The 26,352-nt window shown below is 35.8% G+C and overlaps 1 protein-coding gene across 1 annotated transcript in view; it reads left to right on the top strand.

Annotated features, from left to right (window-relative positions):
• CGNL1 (cingulin like 1) overlaps positions 1–26,352 on the top strand; it is a 62,106-nt gene that overhangs the window by 7,082 nt on the left and 28,672 nt on the right. The window contains 7 exon segments of the mRNA XM_068410783.1: positions 9,879–11,478; positions 12,006–12,100; positions 13,041–13,134; positions 14,145–14,246; positions 14,979–15,127; positions 15,619–15,754; positions 17,341–17,553. Coding sequence (XP_068266884.1) covers positions 9,898–11,478; positions 12,006–12,100; positions 13,041–13,134; positions 14,145–14,246; positions 14,979–15,127; positions 15,619–15,754; positions 17,341–17,553 — 2,370 coding nt within the window. The 5' untranslated portion in view covers positions 9,879–9,897.

The raw sequence follows: 26,352 nt of genomic DNA, 5'->3' as shown, positions 1-26,352 counted from the left end.
ACTAATTACTTCAATAAAGAAAAAGAGAGCTTTTTAATAATGATACAAAATATATATTGTAGTGGTAATAGTTTAGAATATTACATGAGAAATTTGGGGTTTTCTTAATATTTTTATAATTAACAAAAATTAAGGCTTTAATTTCCACTCAGTAAGCAAGGTTAGCAGTTCATGCCATATTTCATCTGGGGATAAATCCTGTAAAATTATGACTATATGAATTCATATATAGCAGGTTAAGAAAATCGGATATGTATTGTGTCCTTGTCTTCAATCAAACTTTGACAATTTATGAGACCTGAGGATCTGCCAAAATGTCTTGTTGTTGACTTACAGCCATTAAAGCAGATTTTCCTTTTGGAAAATAAAAACAAAACCAACAAAACCCCAAAAAAGCCACCACCACCAAAAAAACCAAAAAAAAAACCCAAACCACCACCAAAACCTGCTAGTTCTCACACAGCTCAAGCATTTGGCTGATCTGTCACATACTTTCGTAGGACTAAGAAGATATTTTACATTTGAGACATTGAGACTTCTTCACACACAACATTTTTCAGCCAGAGGGGAGTATAAACCAAGCTGTAAGCAAGCAGACAGTATCTTTTGCTCTAACTGCTGTTATAGCTCTTTCTACTGACAGTCTTTATTAAATACAGTTCTCTTCGCTGTCCTTTAAAGGTGGCTATTAATATTCTGTTTTATTGGCTGAGCAACTGAAATAAGGTTGTTTAATATTTTGGGCAGTAACTGAAACTGAAATCCTCATCTCTGAGGCAGCAAATCCAGTATTCATCCACTTTGCTACACTGTGTTCAGGAGGAATTGGTAAAATAGTACGTGTAATCCATGCTTAACCTAAGCACAGCTGTTTGCTTCCACTAACAGCTTGGAAGAAAAAACGTTATTTGGAATTTTTCATCCTGCAGGAATTCTAACTTGTCATCCTAGGCTGCCATCTGAAATCAGAACAGAGAATGATATATTTTCACAAACAGAAACGAAAGTAATTAATTCAGAAATGTTGAAATACTCACTGCTAAAATGTATTACTGTGGTGGCATGCTCCTTCTGTCCCCAGACTTCTCTGTGGGTCAGTGTTCCTGGCTGGACTTCATTTTTCCTTATGCACCCAAAGCCATATGACTACCATATTTAATCACAACTTGGTCAAAGGAAAAAAAAAAAAACGTTGCATTTATGGAAGGCACAGACCTACATGGCTCCTGGTGTGGAGGCTGCAATTATTGCTTTCAAAGGGAGGCTTGAGTGACCTACTTACAGTGTGGGTGTGTGGTACTCCAGCATTTACTTCTCTACATGGGCACCATGCCCACCTTGGACTGGGAATGGATATGAATTTCATTGCAGGTGACAATGCAATGTTGGGTATGCAGTCCTGGGACCCTAATGGAATGCAGCAGGTCAAAACCTGGTCCTTTTCTCTTTGCACTGCACCAGTTAGTAATATAGATGCATGCAGGGACTGTATGAGGGGGGACTCTCTAAGGTGGTGGATGGGATCTAGTGCTAAGTTTAGAAGTAGCTTGTGCAATTCATTTATATGTAGTGTTTTTGGAATAATACAAATTGCTGGCTTAGTTTTTATGAAATATGTTAAGATTAATTCTGCCTATAATAATAGGTCAGTCCTGTCTTGGAGGCTGAAGAGAGACCTTGATTTGGTCTTGTGTCTGTGGGATACCAAGCATAAGTCTTTGTGGTGTAACACTGGTATATGGAGTTCTGAATAATACATGCCATATGGCTTAAGTTCCCAGCAACTCGTGATTTTCTTCAAGCATAGAATTTTTCACAGTCTCTTTCATTCCAACAAGTAAAAAGAAGAGGTGGGACATGAAGCTTTTGGTCTGCTTTTAAAGGGAATTAATATTTTAAAACTCAGTGGTCTGTTTTCCAGTTCTTCATTTATAGAAATTTTAGGTAGGTCTTTGATGCTGACATCAGAAAAGCTGACCGATAATAAAATAAATCTCTCTCAGGGTATTTTTTTTCCCCCCACTGCTGCCTGCAGAGAGCCTGCATATATTGAATTACGACATGATATATTGTAGAAAATCCTCTGTATAGGCCTTTTGAAAGTTGTTAAATTTTTGACCACTAGACAGGGGTAGTGGCAGTTTACAGACAGTACAGGGACAAGAAGAAATTGCTGTGGAAGTTTTATGTGTTCTGTAACTATCAGAATTTTCTTCTAATAATTGTGAGGAGTGACTGCCAGATGTGACACAAATATAATTTTATACAGACAAAAAATATACTCAAGTAGGAAAAAAAAATCTTAAATGGGGATAGGGAATCTACTGGAAAAGATGGTAAATTTTTTGTATCAGATGTCTTTCTATTGCTGGATATTGTCAGTTGCTCTAAATGAGTTTCACTGGTCCCTTTTTACAGTCCCATAACTAGAACTTTAAAATTTCACTTTTCTCCCTTCTGTTCTCCTGTAAGCAGTATATCAGGTAAACTCAGCTACCCCAGAGCTATCTTCCGTATAGATTAAAAGGGGCAGCAAACCAGGCCCATTTTCCTTTTGCAGAAGCCTCAGATTGTGGGTAGGATTGACAGTGATGAAGTTTCCTCTCATGCTTGCTAGGCATGTTTGTGAGATTGTGTTCCTCCAAGTGTAAAAACATTACAGTTTTGGTCTTTCCATGAATTATCCTGTCTGCTTCCTTTTCTTTACCCTCACAGTATGTAAGTTTTCCTTCCTTTTCTCTCCTAAAGTTATTTCCTGTCCTTTTTCCATAGCACTGTCATTTATTATTGACCTAACACCCATGTTGTCTTTGTGTGATATTGCTGACTGTGAATAGTCAGCTGCACAGAGAATCCATTATTTAGCTTGGAGAGCAAGCTCAACGTTATGTGAAGCTGGAGGACAATTTTTATAGTTCCTTCCTGGCATTTTGCTGTGCATGTGTGAAAAATCTGGAGTAAACATCCATAAACTGTTGCATCCCTCTTTTTAAAAAAAGGCACAGGTTAAATACTCTTTTTAAATAAGTCACTGGGCAGTGACTTACTTATTTTTTTGTGATAAGAAAATTTGGAAATAAATTCCAGGGAACCAAATGTAATTTGATATTAGCCTTAATAGCTTGAAAAATTTCAGAATTCTAAAAGTTCACTCCTCCGAAGAGAAGATAGTGTGGTACGCCCTAATCTTCCTTTAATGAAAAATCTTCAGCTGATTCAGTCTTAGGAGTCTCAGGATTATGATGTTAGATATGAAGGAGTTCCTGTTTTTCTATCATCAAGGGAGCTGGGGAGGAGTCAGTACCACAGGAAAAGTGGAAAAGTCAGATCCTTTTTATTCTTCCATATTCCTTCACTAGATGTTTGCAAAAGGATCATACATGTAATGTGAGGCAATACCTGTGAAGAATTTGTCGCTCTTTAAGGAGGCCAGGGAACATATCCGCTGGTGGGATAGTGTCCCCCCCCCATGCCAGTCAACATCTCTGCCTGTATTATATACCCCAGGAGCCCTGTCTGTCTAGCGCAGCCAGTTGGCTCGCATGCTGGAAGGAGAAGGTGTGAGGTGCTTTATGGCAGATGTGTTAGAGGCATGCTTAGTAATGAGGGTGGATGAGCAGGATACAGAAGAGCAAGCTTCTTATGCAGAGCGTGGCATTTAACAGGATTGGGAAGGCATTTATTTTTTTTGATAAATCTCTCTTGTAGATTTGGCTAAAGAAGAACTGAAATGGATGAGTGGACACAATTCAATGCCTTCATGATTCTGTAATGTCAGGAAGGCTGCAGAGCCGCTGAAGGGAACAGCCAGGTCTGGCACAGGAGTATGTTTCTCAAAGGCACTCTTTTCTGCTCGTGTTGGCAGGGAGAGCAGTCAGGGTTCCAAATTACAGGGGTTTTCTTTTTTTTGTAAGGCGGGTCTCACATAGCTCCTGGTAGCTAGCTTTAAAATAGCTGTGAAAGGAAATGTTTTGGAGGCGTTTTTAAAAAAATGCTTTTGACCTGTTAAACCTTCAGTATTCCTCTCTTGTGGTTCTTTGTAAAGTATCATATCACCACTGAAGAACAAACTGCTACAGAAGAACATGCAGAGTATTGGATTTTCAGACATGAGAACCTCTGCTGACAAGTTCTCTTTATAAACAAAAATGTCATAGTTTCTATTTTTGGCAAAAAAAAAGTTGTTGAGAAAAATGGTACCACTTCTGAGTAATGATAAAATGTGGGACTTTCATACCCACTAGAGGCCAGTATTTAAAATGAGTGTTTAAACACCGTTATGAAGTCTCATTTTAAAAAGAAATCCCAAAACTGAAAGGCCTGAACATCTTTGAGTGCCAGTTTTGTTAGTTTGTTCGCAGAAATTTGTAAAGGTTTCTGTTCCTGAAAATGGAGTTAAAACACAAATTCAGTTTGGAATTTTGTGATTGCCTCAAGCAGTCCAAGGCCACGTTGCTGCCAAAAAGGTGATCCCATCATTCCCTGGTGCCTTACTTGCTGATCGGATAGAAAACTGCTCATTTTTTTGCTGGATCAGTAAAGCTGTGTGGATGCATGGTTGCTGGCTCACAAAAGCAGCAGGGGGGATTGTACAAGCTGAGGTAACCAGGTGCTAGAACTGTTGCTTTTGGGGATAGTATGTTATGGCCTGTGTTTGTTTAAGTCAGTTGGTAACATACAACGTTGACGTGAAATAAGCATCTTTCAAACCAACGTATTTGGAACTTCTAAAATATCTTGGGCCTGTAGCCTGATGAAACTGGATGTGACCACACAGGGACTACACGTGGTTTTCGTGGGGTTTCACAGTGAGGAAGGGCCTATGTAGATACAAAGGCTTAGGTCTGCAGGCTCAGGCTGAGTCTATGGTAAACTCATTAAGTCAGTTTCTTTCAGCTCTTGACAGTTTTCAAGGAGATATTTGATTGAAGATTACTCTTTTGCTGAAATTTCAAGTAAAATTACTTTTCCGGGGCATACAGTGAATACGCTGCAGTGATATCTGTAAAACTTAATGTGTTACCTAGTGGAGTGAATTTGCTTTGTTTATGCCTGACTCTTTCCTGGATCTTCAGTTCTGTGTTCTTTTGGACTTGCTGTACATGATGACTGGATTTACTGAACTTGTTGATCAATAAATCCAGCTGTTTATATGGTGTAGCTGTAGAAAAACAGGCTATTTCTTTTCTGGACTGTTCGCAAGTTTTCAGGTGAAACTTTACTGTTCAATAAAATTTCGCTTGGTATGAACAGCAGATGAAGTTACCAATCAGAAGATATCAATATACTTTCATTGTTCTAAACTGCAGCTGAACTTTTAACCTCTGAATGTTATTGATGGTTGTATGTCCTTGACTATATTGTCTGTTTTAGCAAGTAGGTTATTTTCAGAAGAAAATAATTTATTGAAGTAGTTATTTCTTATGTCCTGATTAATTTGTGTATGCTGTTGTGATATTTTCTTCACAAATAGGAGATAAGAATTGATTTTGTAAAAGTATAGAATAAGTCTTCTACCTAATTAAGAATCATTGCTTCTGTTTTCTGAAAACTGTATTTTTAAACTCCTCTGAGACAGCAAACAGAATTACTAGCAAAACTATATTATTTAAAATTACAAGTATGATTGGTAGAAACTGGAATTAGAATTTATATCACCCTCTATTTAAAAAAAAAGCTGCTTTTTATAAGTAACTGCAAGGAAACAACAAGCAGCCCCACAAACAGGGAAAATCTCTTCGTAACAACTGTTAAAATATCTAACCTCGTTTTGTAAGCTTAAGAATAAACAAACTGTTCTGTTCTAACATTTGAGGGCTTCAGCAGACTTAAAGAAGATTAAAACTGGACAGTTGTAGCTGTCAGTGCCTCCAGCTGTCAGCTCTTCCACTGTATCAGATGTCAGAATTTCAGTTGTTAGCAGTATGGAGCATAAGGCTGATTGCATTTACCTGAGTATGCCAGTCTGCAAATTTTTGTGGCTCAGGTGTATACTGAGCCATTAGTGTTCAGATGTTTTCGTTTTTGACATGGTGACGTCCATCAGAAGTGTGGAGCAGACAGATGGGAGAGGAACAGCTTCAGTCCTCTCATCTTAATCTATTGCTGTAAGCCTGCCAAAGCCTGAGATGCCAACTGTACAACGTGTATGTAGAAATATGACTGTAACTGTAATTAAACAATTAACATCATTAGAGGTTTTAGATTTTCGTCAGAAAGGCTATGTGTAAAGAAAACCAACAATGCTTTTTTTTATTTTAAAAGTGTTTACAATATTACAAAACTAGTGTTTTTGTGTGTTGTAAAATAACTTTTTGATATTATGTAGTTCATAGGAATATTATCCACTGTGGCTTGACATCCTATAAAATAGGAACTCTGAGTAAAGCCTTCAAATATTTGAATAGTAGGGCCAACTGTCTTTTTTTCTTGTAGATATAATGGGGATTTATATATATATATATTTTCATAGTTCCAGAAAGATAAAATGTTTTATTTTAAAAATTGTTGTTTTAGCACTTTGATTTCTACAAGGTTTTATCCTTTTGTATAGTAAAATTAAGTGTTTTATTAGTGTAATGCACATGAAGAAGACAAATACACTTGTTTCTTTAGAGTTTTAGAGACATATATTAATGGTTAATTTAAGGTAGATTATTAACCTAAATACTGTTCCCACTATACACTAGGAGTTTTGGTGGTGTTTTGTGGTTGTTTTTGAGGGGTTTTGTTTTTTTGTTTGTTTTTTTTTTCTGGTTATTTAATGTTTTTAGCAACTTTGCAACATGTTTGAAAGCGCAGCTTTTGCAGTTGCCCTGAATTTGACATATTGTAATTTATTGCTTATCTATTCTTTATGCTGATTGATTTGAATCCTTTTTTTTTTTTTTTTTTTTTTTTTTTAATTTTTAGGTTTATTTTTATTGACCCTCATTTCTTGTGTTTGTTAGTTCTTACCAGTATTGGCAAATTCAGATGAACTTTACTCTTTTTATAGGTCTGCTAACACATACAGCTTTAAAGTGTAGTGTAAACTTTCATATACTAAGTAATTTGTCCAAACTTTTTGGTGGCATTTCTAGTCTTGCTAGAATTGCTAAGTGGAGAGCCTTTTTAAAGACGTTCACGTATTCATCTACTGCAGGTGAATGCTACCAACTATATATAAATCATGGGGTTTTTTCACTTACATGATCACATGCAAATATGCCATGAGTGATTTTAACTTACTCATAGTAGTATCAGCACACTGTATTCTGCAAACTAGATTTCTTTTTATAAAGTTAAGAGTTCTGAATCGTTTGTATTTTCTGAAGATGTTAATTGAGACACTTTAAACGCTTGCTCTTTATAAGATATAGAATTTTGTTGCTTTTCTCATGGGCTGTTTGAAGTCTCTTTGTTAGTAATTTTCAGTTACAAAATCATGTCTTGTTAACCCGTTTTCCCTAGACAATCATGCAGATTTCATTTAAAAGTCTGAGAAACTTTATTTCATAATTTTTATTTTGCTAAAACTTGAAATGATTTAAATTTTTATTATTTCACTACATACCCATAGTAGTAACTTCAGATCAACGTCGTATAATATAACAGTAATATAAAAATGGAAAGCATAAAAGCTTCAAAATGCTTACTTTATTTGAAAACAACTTTTGAACTTTTAAAAACGCTTCCTTTTTGTTGCCTTGAGCAAACAAAGAACAATTTTGAGACACTGAATATAGGCGGACCCACTCAACAGTTTAAAGAACAGAGTAGAGAGCCAGGTTTCCTACTTTTCCTACCTCCAGCAACCATTCATTAGGTAGTGTGGTCTGGTTCCTTTACAGTGTATATTCTAAGTTACAACTCTGTACAGTACTATCTCTCTTTCCTCCTTTGCTTTCTCAGCCACCATCAGTGCAGCTCAGAAGCCGATTTCAGTGCCCTGGTCAAAAACCCACTAAATCAATGGAGATATCTTCATTGACTCTGGGTGAATAGAAACAGCTTCTGCTATTTTTCCTTTGTCATTTTTGTCTCAGCTTATACATTGAAGCAGTGTAATTAATGTAAGATGTTATGAATATTCAAAAAAGAAGGTAAAAAAAGTATGGAGAAATACATAGAATGGAGGCCCAAGATAATGAAGTATATTGGTCCTTGCTGTTTCCTTCCATTGTTTTTGCTCCTTCATTTTTCCACTTCCCTGAGCCTTCTCTGGCTCATCTTTGCTTTTCCCTTGTTCTGTTTCTCTTCCTACTCCAGGAGGTCTGATATGGAGATCAAATTCATAGTGTCTGTTTACTTCCCTTTACTGAGTAAATTTAACCCCTGAATTAATTTTGGTGAATTTAGCTGGTTCACCGAATCTTTTAATATCAAAGGAAGACTTTGACAGTGAGACTGCTTTTTTTCTTCATTAAAATAATCAAGTGATATCTAGCATTGTATTTAGAGAAACATATGCTGATTCCTTCAGATGAAGTAAGCCTGCTGTTGAGGAGGAGCTGGAGTTGGTTTTTAGGGCAAGGAAGAGTTTTTTGAGGGGAGCTATCCTGTAGAAGGAAGAATTAGGTGGAAACTAGCATACTATGAAGATTGAGCCAAACTTTTTAATTCACTGTCAGGAAAAAGTTATAATTCTGCTGCTGATTAGAATATCTGAGGGAGATGGTTCATGCTGAGATACATAGGAGAGTGAAACTGGCTGTAGAGGTTTGTTTTTCCATGAGACATCCTGTTGTTTCTGTTTCCTCTTGATGATTATTCACCATCATTTAGTGATCTTGCTTTTGTCAGGCTTCAGTGATTACTCAACTCTCCAGCTCAGTTCAAAAGTTTATTCCCTCCAGGTTTTGCATCAGTCTGACAAGAGTCTTGTGTTCCATTCTTTTATAGACATGGCTTTTACTGTCACTGTGTTGCCTCTGCCACTAGACAGCTGGCTCATAATATGCAACAGACAGTAAAGTAAAACTACCCACAAAACCAGCTATTACAGAAGGAGAGAATGGCATTTAACATTAAAAGCGCAGGTAGGGTTTAATTTATTGTTTTCTAGAACTGAAACAGTTTTGGCATATATAGGCTGGAGTTAGCATTCCTATTGCTTCTGAAAAGTACTATCAGCACTGGAAATACTAACAGTATTTTTCCATTTCCGTTGCTCAGCAAAGTATCTGTTTTAAAATAGCAACTGGAGTTTTCTGGAACAAGCTCACAATTGGGGGATTGTTAAATTAATCTGTAGGAAAGTTTATTCTTATGGATGACAATGAGATAATAAATGAAAAAGTTTATTTTCAGATGTCTTTAGAATCAAATGTTGAAAACCAGGTACATAAAAGCACAGCTCAAAGGCTTCAGGTTATTGACCTTCCTTGCAGTGCTTTAGTTACCTAAAACTCATAACCTAAAACTGCCTGGTTGTGTTTTGCTCTCCTGGGCTTATGTTTAAATGTTAATATGGCTGGTACTAACTGCTGGCTATAAAATGATCATTGATTTGTGAAGGGTACAGTCTTTCAGTAAATATAGTTGAGATACCCAAAATAACATGCTTTGACTCAAAAGATTGTACTAGAATTGCTTATATTTGAAGTCATTTGATTCCGAAGCAACTAGCACCAACTCTGTGGAGGTAATCTTAACCATTGTTATTTTTTAACATTTACAGTCATAAAATAACATTACATTGATCTAGAATCAGTCAGACAGACATTTGTCTTTGTATCACAATGCATTCGCTTTGGGCTTTGTACAGCTTGTATATTGATTTCTCTGCATATCACTGTTAGTCTTCATAGTCACACTGAATGGTGAAATAAAGTAATTAATGAAATAATCGAAAGTATTTCGAACAATGACGTTTCTGTAATTTTTCTTCTCTTCAGCTATAATCCTCTGATAATCATGGAGCCATATGTTGCTGGTTTTAAGCATGTGCAGCAGGACTATGAAGTCACTCTTGAACTCACAAGAGAGGAGACTCAAAAAACTAGAAATGTACAAAATTCTAGGACGGGGTCTTATGGTGTCAGTATTAGAGTCCAAGGAATTGATGGACATCCTTACATAGTACTAAACAATACAGAAGGATGTTTGTCAGAAAATCCTCCTTCTTCTGGAAAAGAACAGCAGGTCATTTCTCAGACTGTAAGCAAGCCAGCCACAGACTCCAATACTGCTTTTAAATTGGAGGACAAAAACAGTGAACACACAAATTTTCCTGGAACACAGCACACGCAACCCTGTATGCTTAAAAGCCTGAAGATAACCAATCTGGATGAAAAGGAAAATGAAATATCAGATTTTAAAGATGGAACAATGAAATCCTCCAATTTGTTGAATTTTCAAAGACATCCTGAACTTTTACAGCCTTATGATCCTGAAAAAAATAACTTGAACTTGGATAATTACCAGTCTTCTGTGTGCAGTAAATCTAAATCTTTTGCAGATGAAAAAACTGAAGCAAAGCCGTGGATTTCCTCATCTAAAGTAGTGTCCCTACAGAAAACAAATACATATGTTGCAGAGCCAACCAAAGCAAATTCAAAAAAGATACATGTGAACAGGTCAGTAGAAGACCAAAATAAGCAGTTGTTGGATTGTGCCAGTAGCACAATCAGCCCCAACGAAGTGTGTGTTTCAGAATCATTTTCATCTGCAGGAGGATCCCCATGTGTTAGTCCCACTGCTTATCCGGAGAGAAGAAAACCTAGACCAGATGTTCTTCCCTTCCGCAGACAAGATTCAGCTGGGCCAGTACTGGATGACTCACGAAGATCATCATCCTCATCAGCTACTCCCACTTCTGCAAATTCCTTATACAGATTTTTACTTGATGACCAAGAGTATGCCATCTATGCAGACAACGTTAATCGTCACGAAAACAGAAGATATATCCCATTTTTGCCTGGAACTGGTCGTGATATTGACACTGGATCACTTCCAGGAGTAGATCAGCTAATTGAAAAGTTTGATAAGAAAGTTGATCCTCACAGAAGAGGTAGGTCGGGAAAAAGGAATAGAATTCATCCAGATGACCGCAAAAGATCAAGAAGTGTTGATAGTGCCTTGTCATTAGGGCTTGATGTAAATACAGATTATTTAGGTGAATTCAGTAAAAGCTTGGGTAAGTCAACTGAGCACTTGCTGAGACCATCTAAAGTTTGCCTTCACAAGCAGTTATCCAGAGATCAAAAGCCACCTTCAAAAGAGATGATGATTTCTGCCTCAGGTATTGAAAAACTGCAAATGCCTGATAAAGACACTCAGAACAGCAATTTCAGTTCTTTGCAATACCAAAACCAAAATGGAGCTGATACAGAGAGCTTGATGTCTAGGTCATCTGCACTCCCAGGACAGAATAAGAGAGAGGAAGTTAGAACAGTAACTTCTACTTTGTTGTTGCCAAACCGAATCACAGTTCCACCTGATTCGGGAGCCAAGAAGATTTCTGTAAAAGCATTTTCATCCGTCCCTAATGTACAGGTAATTTTGAATTTACTCTCTGTGTTTTGCACTCTAGCACACTAAAACTGTCATATTGTTAAATGCATATTTTTCTGCTCTTCATTAGAACAAACACACATCGCATAATACTTCCAAATGGGATAGCAGAGTTGTTCTGGAGAAATGTAAATACAAAAATTCTTCCTGTAGTTGCATATATAGAAAACATGATTTGTGAAACAGCTTATTCTTGTATGGGTGAAGGAAGATGGTGGGGCCAAAGAAGATTATTGTAAATGATGTTATGATGATTCTCAAGCATAAATGCACAAAAGTAGAATGCTGAAATAGATGTAACTCCATGCAAAATTATGTTTTCTTTCTTTTGGTGTGGAGTACGCTTTCTTCTTGCAGTAAGCCAAAACTCCAGTGGATCTTTGTGAACTTTGGGTCCACAGTACATAAATGTTTTCATAATACAATAGAATGGAGAACTTCAATTGTACAGGTTGTATTTATAACCGTCATAGGATTATATTTTTTGACGTTTTATCTTGTTCTTCTAGGCAACTCCTGATCTCTTAAAAGGCCAGCAAGATCTTGCACAGCAAACGAATGAAGAGACTGCTAAACAGATACTTTACAATTACCTTAAGGAAGGGTTAGTAAACATAGTTAACTTTTGGAGAGGAGACTTTATTTTCTCAATGTTTATTTTCTATTACATTGAAACTGTGAAACTGTAAAATCAAAGCTGTAATTAAATGAAATGTCTGTTTCATAGTCCTGTATCTCAGCTGTGTCCTTTAAGGCATTATAGAATCTCAAAGTACACAGGCAATTAGGGCTTACATAAGGTATTGTATAGCATTTGATTAAACGTACTTGGAATTTGTGAATCAGAGTATGTTTTGTCTTTTAAATACTTCCGGAGTTAAACTTCATGTGATATGGAGATTCATGAAGAATTCAAATCGTACCTCATGGCAGTTTAAGCTTGTGGATGTTTTAAACAACAACAAAAAAGTGTTATCTATTAAGGTTTGACAGAAGCTCTCTTGGTGCTGTGCATTTAATCCTTTGTCCACCTGTAGCTCTTTTACTTGGTATTTTCTAGTTATAAGTTATTGAAAGCTGAAGGAAGGAGAAATGAATTAAAATATACATGATGCACTTAAATTTCTTAGCATTCTTGAAGTAGCAGTTTCTGGGAGCTGTTGGAAGTGTTATTTTATGGTGCAGTAGTCAGGACTTAAAAAACCTAGTACTAATTACTTCTAATTTCAGTATGTTTGAATAATATACATGCTGAATACCTCTCTTTCCACAGCTATAGTCTTGTAGAAGAGAGTTGCAATTAAAGAGTTCAGTGATTTTTTTTTTTTTTTTTTTTTAAGAAAACATTTGGAATATAAATTTTTAACAGCCTCTCTTTAAAGAGTTTAATGAAATCATGGTTAAGATAATTTCTGACTGGTTCATATTAGATTTTTTTTTTTACGGTGGACACTCAATAGTTTGGACATTCTGAATTTGTTTTGATGTTAACAAAATAGTACCTTTGGTGAAATCATTGCTTACTTGTAGTGTCCGTGTTTTAGAAGTGCTGATAATGACGATGCAACAAAGAGGAAAGTCAACTTGGTTTTTGAGAAAATTCAGACTTTAAAGTCAAGAGCTGCGGGAAAGACACAGGTAAACAATTTTTTAAGTTGTCTTGTCTTGTTTCATAGTGATACAGTGTTCAAACAGGGCTTTAAAATTTGAATACACTCACTGACTTCAATTAGACTATTCTTGTAGTCTCTCAGTAGTATAGCTTAATTTTAATCATGCACTGAGGTGACTTATGGGAAACTGATTTGTTAACAATTAAAAAAGAGTGTAAAGGAGTCTACCATTAGAGCTTTTACATTTTGCTTCTAAATTTTAGAAGGAGGGAGATGCAAACTTAACGTGAACACCAGAAGTTTGTTAGATCGAAGAAAAAGCTCACATACATAGCTTTAAAAAATGATGTTGGAGCATCTTCTCATTATAATGATGTAAATAGATATCTACGTGAAGAGGGTATTTTCATTTGTAATTTAGAAAAGCAGTAATCTAATACCATTTGACAATCTGTCTACTGAAAAGTTTTTGTTTCCTGCTACGTGGTGCACTCTTTTTTCAGTTCTAAAGTGAAGTGAAGAAATGCCCAGTTGTTGCAGTAATGGCATAAGAAGGATTAAATGCTTACTTTTGATGATTATTTTATCCTGGGCTATAATTAGTCAAAATGAAAATATAAAACACATCTTAAGAAATTACCAAAAAACAGCGTTTGAAAATCTGTCTTCACATATGAACATGAATCCCTTTGATGGCCATTTTGTGTAACTGGTGATATCTCCATCAAATTTGGCCCTGAGTACTCGCGATGTAATTTGTATGTTGCCTAATTTGAATTTTTCTTTAGGTTTGTATATTTTCTGTATTATTGGCAACATGCCTTGAGCAATTACCAAGAAGTTTTATGAAAATCAGATCATGGTTCCTTTGAAAATATTAGCATGGCTTGATCCATATGAAAAGTCCCTGGCGAGCTCAGGCAGTTGATGCTATACTTTATTAGCCTTGCTTGTAGCTTTACTTTAAATTTTAAAAAAACAGTTGTCAAAGAACATCTTGGCTTTGTGGGAATAAACATCTCTATTTAATTGTAGGTTTCAGATTCTTCAGCTGAAGTAAAAGCACTGATGGAACAAAATGCAGAACTTGAAAGGAAAGTGGAAGAATTGGAGAAAAAACTGGATCTGGAAATGAGGGTATGGCACTTTGTTGTTATAAAGCTTTTGACTTTGTAACAATACTTTTCTAAGTAAGTGACAATTGATCAACTGGCTGAATCTTTTTTGCTTCGTATTCTTTTTAATCCAGATATACCTGTGCTTTTACAGAAGACTTTTTATTTTAAATGTAGTTACTCATAGCATAGTTACCCTTTCTTAAGAAATCTCTTTTCTTAGTATTTGAGAAGGAGTTTGGGGTAGTGAATAAAAATGTTAGGCACGTGCACATAAAATTTCTTAGGTATCTGCAGAGGTGAATGTTAATTTGTTGACTGTGATGAGACAGACATGGAGTGAGAGACAAACTGTATTACTCATGTAGCTGCTGTTTATTAATTACAGCATTATTTTTGCAGTGAGGAATTCAAAGTAATTAAGTACAGCCATGCTCTGAAGACATCAGAACAACGCCTTGTCTTCTTTTGGTTTGCATTTTGATAAGTCTGTGATAAGAATCAATATATGTGAAACTGATTAGATACTACTGAGGAGATTTCACTTCTCACATATCTAATAAAAATCGAAAAGCAGTGCTTTGTGTGTTTTAATAAACATTCCAAGCTTTTAATATTCATAAATTAATAAGCACTTCTACAAGCGAAAAATATAAAAGTATTGAAATTACTTCTTTCATATAATAAAAAAGAGCCTTTAATTTATTTGTGCTTAGTCTATTATTTTGCTTAACTTCTGGTGTAAAAAATTCAGAATCAGCAAAATTCCAAAGAAGAGAGAGACACTACACGAGCAAGCCTGAAAGATCTTCAGTTGCAACTTGATGAAAGTATACATGAAAAGGAAGCCTTAAAAAAGCAGCTGGAAGAAAATGAGAAGGAACTCAGGCAAAACCTAGAGGAGTGAGTTAATTCTAGAAAAGTTATTCATTGAAATTTGTACCTTTTCTTAAACCTTTTAGATTAAAAGTACCTGTGTCTTCAGAATATGTTAATGGAATCAGACAGAGTGATGTTTGTTATTGTAGGAAATATTTCTACCGTTTAAAAGAGGCATGTTTTTAGAATATCTGGAAGAGAAAGGTTGCTGAATTTATAGTCTTCCTCTTAGTGCGAATGGTCATAATATATAGTTCAAGTCTTTAAAATATGGAAACATGTGAGTGCTTTAGTTAAGAATATAGTACTAGGCTTAAAATAACATACAACTTTCCACTTAAATATCTATTTAAGAGTTCTCATTTTTACCCCTCTGACATTGCATTTTCCTGCCTCATTATATCCCATTCCCTTGTGGGGAACATGGGAATAGATACTTGTATCTTTTTAGTACTTGAAAGAACAGATTAGTATTTCTACAAATTAAAAAATCCTGTCTGATTTTTCCTGATAAGGCTTTTTGAAGTGAAGATGGAGCAGGAACAACACCAGACTGAGATCAGAGATCTTCAAGACCAGCTCTCTGAGATGCATGATGAACTGGATAACGCAAAACATACTGATGAAGGGGAGAAAGAGCTTCTTATTGAGGTTAGTTAAAAAGTACCAGAAGGAGGATAAAAAAATCAGAAGAATTGCATAAAAAAGTGGGAACTAAGATACAGGTAGAAGAAATACATGCCTTAACTTTTCCCATTCTATCAGTCCAAAACAATATACCATTATTAGATGACCTAAGAAAGCATGTGATAATAACTACATTAACAGTAAAAGGAATACAAAGTATAAGTACCATTGTTTTACAGATTAAGAGAATAAATAATATAATGGTTGGGGGACAGCTGAGTTATCTACTATTACTAGATAATCATCTCAGTTTTAACAATTAGATAGGATTTTGGGTCAGAACAGGGAAGATCAGTTTAAGGAATGTGTACATATTAGCAAGGCCAGATGAGATTCAACTAAGTTAATTAAAAGAACTCATCAAAGCAGTCTCTAAATGGTTGATTCTCTGTTGATGGGACCAGGGAGAGAAGAGAAGGGATAGAGTCTGAAGAGGAACAAAAGAGTTAGAGGTTTTCTGTGACTTTGGGATGAAAGAGGAATTGGCTGTAGCCCTGGTTATAGTAATATACTGATGATGAAACAGAGAACACTGCCTATTAAATTTTTTTATAAGGGTATGTAAGAGTATCACTGCATAACGGTTCAAAAGGAAGATGAGAATTCAGAATTATCTTAATACTTTGTAGTACCAAAACAATTAACTTCTGTTAATACTAGTGCAAAGAACTAGCTTAGGAAATGGAAGCTAAATGTTAACATGCAAAACAGGGAGCAAAAGCATAGACAACAAATCTCAGAAATATTAAAGATGTTTGTATGTAAGACATGCTCAGTAGAACAGCTACCTTGTTTTGTGTAGGTGAGATTTGATTACTCTCTTAAATTACTGTCTTAAATCTCAGGCACTGCAGTTGAAAGTTTGTACATAAGTAGGGGAATATCTGGAATTATCATGATAGTACTGAAAAATATTACCTACTAAGAAGGACTTTAATGTGAATGGAGGAGTGAGGGAAGAGTCAAAAGCACGTCTTATATAATGTTGCTATAAAAGACATAGCGATCAATTTCTCTGTGTTGTGTGGGATAGAGTAAGAGATGAGAGACTTAGCTGCAGAGATTTCAAGTAAGTGTTGGAAAACATTTTGTATCAATATGGATAATTAAACAGTGAAACATGGCTGTCTGGGACAGTAGTAGAATCCCTTTCATTGTAGGCTTTTAAGGACAGAATAGATGATGTGTGTCAGGAATGGTTTAGATGTACTGATCCTGCCTCAGTGCAGGGGAAGTTTACATTCTTTTTGAAAGTCCGGTTATTCACAGTTTGAGAAATACCAAATCAGATTAATTCTTGAAGCTGTACATTTTTGATTGTTGCTGTTATTATTCTGTGTTTGTGTACATGCATGTGTGTATTTATTCTTCAGATTCACTGACTACCCACTTCCTTCCCAGCAATCTGAAGAGGGGAAATGACTTCTAGGGTGAACATGGTGGGAGGAGGAAGGATGTAAAGTCAGTTGGGAAGCACTTGTTTTGTGCTTCAAAACAGAACATCCATTGGAGCTATTTGTCATGCAATTGTGTTTAATTTTGTTCTTTAGGAGCTGATGCAAATGAAGCAGGATCTGCAAGAAGTATTAATAGCAAAAGATCAACAAGAAGAGATTTTGAGAAAGAGAGAGAGAGAGCTTACAGCTTTAAAAGGAGCACTAAAAGAAGAAGTATCTAGCCATGACATGGAGATGGATAAACTTAAAGAGCAACATGATAAAGAATTGCTCATTCTACAACAGAGCCTGGAGAAAGCAACAGAGGTGAAATAAGTGATTACATTTAATCTCTACAAGGAGAAATCATACCTCTTACGGATGTCATATACTAGATGCTTTCAGATACTAGTATTTTCTTAGCAAAATAAATAGGTAAAGATTTGGGCTAGGAGATTCTCAGCTGCTGAGAATAAATTTTATTTCATGCTCTTATATAATGTTTTGATTGTTTGTCACAGCTGAAGTTGTGGCCCTTTCTGCAAGCAGTTATTTACTACGTTTGCTTCGTTGCAAACTTTGAGAGAATAGATGGGAGTATAGTACAGAGGACCATTTGCTTGTCTTGGGTGAAATGGAATCACTGAAACCTTGAGGATGCCCCGAAAAGTGCCAGTGTGTTTTGCCAGTGATGCTGTTGAAATTACAGTTTTGGAGCTTCTAGCAGTTCTTTTCTGAGGGGGAGAATAGGACCAGTTTTCAGATGTGGATATCTCTTACTGTTTTCCTTTGTGAAGTTACCTTTGCAGAGGCAGCAGCTAGGGATTTATTGAAAGACTTTTTTTAAGGGGACAGTTCTCATAAAATTCTGAGCACTATTTTTACAATGACAGTTATTTATGTTTTTTCCATATCCTGTTGCCTGATTTTATTTCTGTCAAATATTTGAGAAAAATTCTACAGGCAAATTGTGATTGACCAATGTAAGTGAAAATAGTGGGCCTGGTTTTATGCTTGGAAATGTCCATGCTAATTTATATCTTTTACCTACATCTCATTGGTGTTAGGTGAGTTGCAGTTATCCTACAGGTTGTGGCTGAAAACATGATGTAGAACTGAATTAAAATTAAGCTTGAAACTTAAAAGAAGTTTCCAAAGCTTTATATGCTTTATGAGCAAAACAGGAGCACATATGGAAGATGCTGGATAGATATTGTATGACTGAATTCTGATAAAGAGTATTTTTTTTAAAGCATTTTTTTTAAATGTGCAATTTTCTTCAGTGGTTAGAAAAGTTTATATATGCTGATTTGTTTATGCAGCCTAGGACTTCTACTTGAGATTGTTTGGCTTTGCTTAAATGTGTTTTTTCTCTTTGTTTACATCATCATGGAGATATTTGACTCATCTGATCTGCTAGAACTGAATTCATTTTTTTTCTTTGAGAGAAAAGTAGAACATTTAAATTATCATTTTTTATTATACAGTAATTGTAGTGACAGCTTAACCTCAGTGAACCATCTTTCAAAGTTACTGCATGGTAATTTACTGTATTTCAATTATGGAACTGTAATTACAACTGACAAGAAATGAAAGAGTAGTCTGTTTGGCATAACAATAACACAGTCTGGGAAATGGCTCTATGACTGGGTTGCCATGGCTTAGAGATAGTTATAAATAGCATTTATTTACTTGCATGACATAGTCTATCTAATAGTAAATTTAATAAGATGTTCAAAAGTGAAATTTAATTAATTAACGTTGGTCTAAGCACCAGTTTTGCTCTTATGATTTTACTTCAAATGATTTTTTTCGTTGTTATTTTAAATAAAACTTTTATCATGCTTAACATGCTTAATTGGAAGGTGGGTTTGTTTTTTTTTTTTTAATCTTGCTAGTATTAGTACCCTTAATGATTTTTTGTAGCCCAGTGTTATCTCTGTGCCTGCTGGCTGAGCTTAGTTGTTGAGTTTGATGTATCATCTATCAGGAAAGTATAACCAGTCTTTGCAGGGAATTGGATGAATGATCTGCTGCGATCTTACATATGATGTTAATTATTGGTTTTATAATTAATCTAGAATACCCAACAGTGTGTGTGAAAGTAATGTTTTATACAATTGAAGCTGCTTAACCTGTTAAATTTTTTTATATATTGTAAGCTGGAAAAATTTATGTTGGGTGGTGGGATACAAGAAATTTACATCAAAGATTAGTGGAAAGGGCCATTCTGTTGTATTTAATGAGGAAAACAGGTGTGTAAATGCTGTAATAGTGGTTTATCATACAGAAAATTTGGATACTGATGTTTGATAGATCAGGGTGTATTGGAATCTGTATGTACAAGGTTGTTAGTTCTTATGTTGCTTCTGTATCATCCAAATTGGTACACTGAATAAAGGTGTTTTGTGATATGTATTAGGCCAAAAAGGAAGTTTTTGCCAGGAGAAAGGAAGTAATTTTTATGCCAGTGTTAAATCAACAGGATTTTTTAGCTGCTGGAAACATCAGATAGGTTGGCAAGTAATGTACAGTGCATTTAGTCTGTGTGGTTAGGGTGCCACACAAGTCTGTTTTGAAATCATGTTAGAAACATACTCAAGGTTATCTGATAGGAGAATAGAGCGGGGTTATTTGTCATGTGCTATTCTGTTCTGCTCACTGATGTGGTGGTAGGTTGGGTTCTTTTTTTTTTAAATAGAGATTTTTATATAAAGCCACAGATACTAAGATATGAATTTTCTTTGCTACAGTTTACCTTTTAAAATCATTTTTGTGTTATGTCTTTTGCTTGTGGTGGTCTTGAGATGGCTGTGATTGTTCTTAACTTCATTGCTTGTTTATTAAGACTGAGACCAGGACGTAATTCCGTTTAACAATAGTAAAAGTTTTATTCTTCCATAACAATACCTCTGTGGGGTAATAATTGCCTTTAATTTATGATAAATTAAAAACATGAATGTCTTTCTAGTTAAAAATGGATTTCTTCATAACTAGAAGTGCTAGAGCAGAAATTAATATGAATCCCGTCCTGGTTTTAATGTAGTACAAAAATTTATATTATTTAATCTGACCCTACAACACAACAGGCCAGAACTGTACTACTTAACCATGAGTGCTCTGTCACTGTAGATGAAGTGCCACTGTTTCAGTAAAATTTGGAAATAGCTTTTGCAAAGTAATACTATAGGTAAAAGGTTGTACCAAATTGCAACTAGTACTGTTCAGATTCCCCTGAAATTGTATCAGCTTGGGAGTGCAGTTGCAAACTGCACAGCACTGTCAAATTTATGTCTGCAGAGGAAGCAGTCTGCACAAAATTACGTTGTTCAGAAAAAGCTGTAATCATCACGTTCTGAAGAGGCTTATCTAAGCCTGACCTTGACTGATTTATTCAGGGTTCATCATACTTCTGACCTTGTCCTCAAAATGATAAAACTGATTCATTTATTAACACATTTAAGAATGCAATGAAGCTTGTGGTCATGTGAGCTTTGACTGACATGTATGAGTTAAGACATGTGATATAAGAGAAGGAATTTTACTAGAGCGAGTGGTAGGAACAGCAAAAGACAGTGGTTACCTTCTGCACATGTTATGAACTAAAGGTGTACTCTTTTAAAATAAGAAAATATGTAAAATTTTGAGCGTTGTAGATGAGAAAGCAGCTTTGGTTTTGTTTTTGTTTTTTCCCCATCTGTATGAAGTGATTGTGAATGTAGGGGAATCTAGCACCGCTGTAAAGAACTTTGAAATGAAAGTCATGTTAACTCCTTTTATACCTAACCTGGTAATATTGATGTTTTCTTCTTCAAAGCTAATAAAATCTCCACATAGAGCAGAGGCTTAACAAACCTAGCTTAAGCATTGTCAATGATACTGATATACACTGTGTATGCCTTTCTTGGTGTATACAGTTTAAATATAAAATGAAACGTAGCTAAATGTAGTATATTCTGAGAACCTATTTTGGAATAATGCTGTATAAACACCAAACAGTGGTTACCCAAGTTACTTAAGGTAAAGTGAAGACATAACTGATTGTGGAGCATGCAGAGACACTTTGGTACATAAAGTGATAGACAAATTTAATGTATATAACTGTAAAATCATATATATGGAAAAAAACCCAATAGGATCCCAACTAACTTGTGCCACTCTAAGGTGAAATCTTGGGTTTATAATAAATAGCTCTATAAAAACATCGTCTTGATAGCAGTAAAAGAAACAAATTATATGATAGGAATTACCTGGGCATAAGAACATCATTATGCTCTTGTATACATACATCCATAACTCATCTGAATCAGCACCCTGAATGCTGTGTCTGAGTCTAGTCCATTCACCTCAAACAGGGTACGCAACAATTGGAAAAGATTTAGAGAAGATGAACCAAGATTTCAGATGCCACTGGTGGCTTTTTTTCTTTCCTCTGCTTGCCTGAGGCAGCCTTTGCCATGTTGAAATAGCACTTTTTTGGTTTCAAAGGTAGAAGCCTCTTGGTAACTGATCTAAACTCTACACACAGTCAAAGAATAGTGAAGTGACTGGTCCAAGTCAGTGTTTCCTCTTTCATGACCTGCCATCCCCCTTTCATTTTCTGCCCTCCTTTCCCAGCCTGATATGTTTTTGATTGATTTCCAGTGCGGTCCTACAAACACAAGATGGAGTGGGGGAAAGAGAGGGAGGTGCACAGACAAAACGTGATGGTGGAAGGAAGGCTGCAGGCACTCCTTAAATAGGCATCATTATTGGAACACATATTTTAGAACTGTATATGGAAAACCTGGGAGACAGATTTAATTTGTTTTGCTGTGTCTGTTCTGGCATGGAAAGGAAGTTGTTTGTAATAGCATCATGCATGTTTTTAGGCACCCATTAAATGAAATACCAAACAAAATTATAGAATATTAGCTGTTTGTCAACAAGAATAATAAACATGCCTCTAAAGTGCACTGAGATGTATCTTGGTGACTTTGTCTTTGGTGCTAACGCAAGCTTTTATGTTCCAGCTCCTCTGTTCTTTCATTCCATGCAATTACTACTCCATTTTATTTAGTGGGGATGTGTGTTTGTAATAGCCACTTCACTATTGTGAACCTTATTCAGCAGGACTAATTCATTTAGTCTAGGTTGGGAAGGGGAGTTGTTTATTTGTGGGTTTTTTTTGTTTCTGAAGTTGACAAGACCCTGTGCAGTCAGATACTTCTTTAATACCATCAGGAGGGAACTCTAATCCTTCTCAGCAGAAGACAGTGTATGTACGTTATGTGGTTGTCCTGTGAAAGTATATGCTTGTTTGTGTATGTGTGTGAAATGTTTGACTGTGTAAGTCCATTCAGTAGGGTACAATGTGAACACAAAACTAGTTAATATTTTACTCTAGTCTTTGCAACAACTTCTGACCTTGAAAAAACTGTTAGTGTAAGCCAGTCTAAGTAAGTCATGATACACAGCTAGGAGGATAATATGACATTGATATAGCTACTGGTTGAGAGGTTAATACTTTCCTGGCTCTGGTTTTTATAACTGTGTAAATGTTAGGTGATGCCTATATGGGGAAATTTTGTTTAATATGCTCTGTGTAAAAAAGGGGTGCATTCTCAATTTCAAAATGTAGGCATTTATATCTTCCATTACATCTCATAAATGAAAACCTAAATAGTTTTGGAAATGATATTGAGGATATGATACCGTTTAGATCACTGAAAATGACCTTGCAAGAAAACAAGTCTTGTCTCTAAACTGTCACAAGTGAATAATTTTTAACCAGTTAATAGAATGGCTCTAACTGAAACCAGAAGGAAAGACAGTCTGACTTGCTTGTAAATTGTGCACTTGCTTTACTGAATAATCTCTTGAAGTACAGCTGAGGATTCGAGTTGGGTGCAGCGTACCTCAACCAAGAGATGAAAACACACTGACCCTTTTAATAGGTAACTAATAATAGTTAACTTCAAAGGCATAGTCATGTGTTAAAGTAGGCTGAGCCTCATTTTGAGATGACGGGAAGAATTAATAAATCAATGTAAGGTAGAAAGCACTAAGTAAAGCTGTTTAGGGCCATTTAACCTCTTCTCCAGAAGCTTGGGTTTTTTTGCTTGTGTTGGGTTTTTTGAGGGGTGGGGGGCAGGCACCCTAACACTCCATTTTGCTTTTAAGAAGTTTTTTGCATTCCTTTTTTAGAGGTATGAGATTTTATTATCCATGCTATCCAATGTTACTTCCAACTGCTTTAAGAAACAGTGTCTGAGGTTAGAAGAATTGCCTGAAGATACACAGTGGGGAAAAATACCGGAACTACAAACAGAAATAAAGACCTGTTACTTGCATTCATGAGCTTTAAAACCTAGATGACTACACCTGAATAACACTGATTTCAGAAGCCCTCTTTACTAAAGGAGCTAATAAGGATTACAATTAAAAGGGCTCTCCCTATGTTGAGACTCACTATGTTTGTCTTTTTTCCTTGGGTGTCAGTCTTTGGGTGTAGGTTGGTTTTGTTTTTTTCTTTGGAAATCACCTCCATGTTACGCAGAGAAATCAGTGTTGAGTTGTTTTATTTAAACTTTATTTGTTTATATACAAAAAGGAGAGGGAAAGACAATAGAAAGGGATTTTGATATCTCCATCTCTGCTACCCCTTCAGGATCATCTGAGGAATCTGGGTAGATCGGAATCCCTGAAGCCACATGAAAGTTGTTACATGTAGTTCAAGAAGTTAAACAACTAGTCCAGCATCAACCTAAAAAGGTGGCCCATGAGTACTTTAGAGTTGGTTTCAGCAGACAATATCTTCCTTGATACCTTAAGTGTTCCACACCAGGAAGAGAATGAAGTGGAGCAGCCACACCATTTCCCTTTTTTCAAAAGGTTTTGGAAGATTATACTGGGATCTACTTTGATTCCACAAGTATGAATATGGAAAGAATATTTGAAAGTCTGTTACTTCCATTAAAAAAACCTTCTATTTGTGATCTAGCTCATTATGAATGGAGATTTGTTCTTTAGCGTTGTATTTCAAGTGTGGCAATTAACGAACAAACAGTTAATTGGTTGAATTCAGTTTTACTCAGTTGAACTTGATTCTGAAAGGAAATGTAAAGGTTTTTAGAAAAATTGGCGGAGTTGTGCCTTATAAATGTTGAATCTAGCCAAAATTTAACAACTCTAATAAGCTGTGAATTAGATACTTTGCTTCCCCTCACTTTAGCTCTTCCTGTATTTTGTAAAAGGACTCTAAAGGTCCTGTACTGTGCACTCACTGCCAAAGGGGAATTTCACCAGCTGAAACACTGAAGTCAGCCAAAACCATTTTTTAATGATCAGTTACACAACCACTCTCATGTCTTTGCCAGTGTTGAGGGTGTGGTAAAAAAAAGGTGTGGAGCCACAGAACATTTTCTGCATTCCTATCCAAGAGGTTTTTTGCTGTATTCAGGTTGAAATAGAATATTTCATTTGCATCTCGAGGACCCTGTTTGTGTGTTCTGTCCAGTTTCTTTGGGTATACACAATAATGAGTGATGGGAAGGATTTTGATGCCTTTTGTACAAACTGAACTTCGTCTTTGATTCTTTAAATCTGTTCACTGCTTGCACCAAAGATGAGAGTAGAATAGTATATAAATATACTTGCTTTACTGAGATTTCTGCAACAAAGGAGTTGGAACAATATTTATTGCTTTATTTAAACTTGTTCTTGACTAATTTTAGTATATTTTAAAATATTTCTGGAAACATATACAACTATATACAAGGACACAAACCCAAACTTTATTAGATTAATTTCTTGTTAGGCAAAACACCTGAAAGGAGCAGGATGAGAAGTAAGGGAATTGAATTTCACTGCAGAAGTTCCCTTATGGGAGAGTAACTTCCTTAGGCCCAAAGCTGAAAACTAAATGCCACATGCATATGAACTCCAGCAGCTGTGACTATGTGGGTTCAGATAAGCAGACCAACGCTAGGTAAAACGTTATAAATCAGGTGTACATATGAAATCAAGTAGTACACATACATATGTGCATGTGTTCTCTCACTTTCTTCTCATCCATCTGTTGTGAGTTAAAAGTAGCTTTGTACTCACTTAAACACAATATTAGAATATTTAATTTATCGATGTTTTTCAGATTTTAGTCTGTTCCTGCACTCATGCTATTAAAAACTTCTTCTGAAGAAAGAATTATATTGATTATTTCACAAACTTTAATTCCTTTTCTCAGCATAGCTGCAAGTTCATGAGTAATATTATTCCCTGTATTAAGTACAGGAACGTAAGAGGTAGAGAGATTGCTGTCAAAAGGGTCCATTAGTTGTGCATGCTAAAATTGAGGTGCCTAGGTTAACATAACGTTCACCATTATACAGTCGTTGATATATTCAGGGTGCAATTTTGCTGACTTCAGTTGTAACTGTGCACTCAAGACTTCGGAAACCAAACCCTAGTGTCTCAAATCAAGCACCAAGGAAATTAAGGAGCATGCAGTTATTGATCCCCTCTGGAAAGTTTTGGTTGAGTGACTTGCCTCAGGAGCTCTCTGGCAGAGACAAGAATAGACTCCAGATTCTCTAGGGCTGTATTTGAGTACCTTAGCTGTGAAACTGTCCTTTCTCTTACTGCCTCACTCATTTCTGCAGCACTCCTTTATTTCTGCAGGAACAGCCTCTCTCACTGTAAACTCTTGACTTGTTCTCAAGCGGATTGGCTAATCCTTTAAGCTTCAGAATTAAAATGTGTGAGAACTATTAAAAAATTTCAGTGGTTATTGACTGCCATAGATTATTTTCTTCCATGTATGATCTTTTTATGTGGTCAGAAACTGATTTTTTGCAGTGGACCTTTCTTTTAGGATTTGATAACTTGTTTTATGCGTGGTGGTTTGAGTCCACTGCTGGGCTAATAGGTAAAGCTACTGCATGGGCAGTATGGCACAATGACAATGTCAGAATGCAGAAGCTTATCTTCAGGCAGTCACAGAGGACTTTGTATTGTGGGACCTCATCATTACAGCTATGTTTTCTTTCTTCTAGACAAGCTGCTTTTTCTTTTTTCAGCTTTTTTTTCTGAAATTTGCAACCCATTTTCAGCTTCTTTTACCTAATCTCTGTAGTTTAAGTCTGCTGA

This window comes from Nyctibius grandis, chromosome 11 (assembly GCF_013368605.1).
Source record: "Nyctibius grandis isolate bNycGra1 chromosome 11, bNycGra1.pri, whole genome shotgun sequence".
Classification (NCBI taxonomy): domain Eukaryota; kingdom Metazoa; phylum Chordata; class Aves; order Nyctibiiformes; family Nyctibiidae; genus Nyctibius; species Nyctibius grandis.
This window is presented reverse-complemented; position numbering and strand designations above follow the sequence as displayed.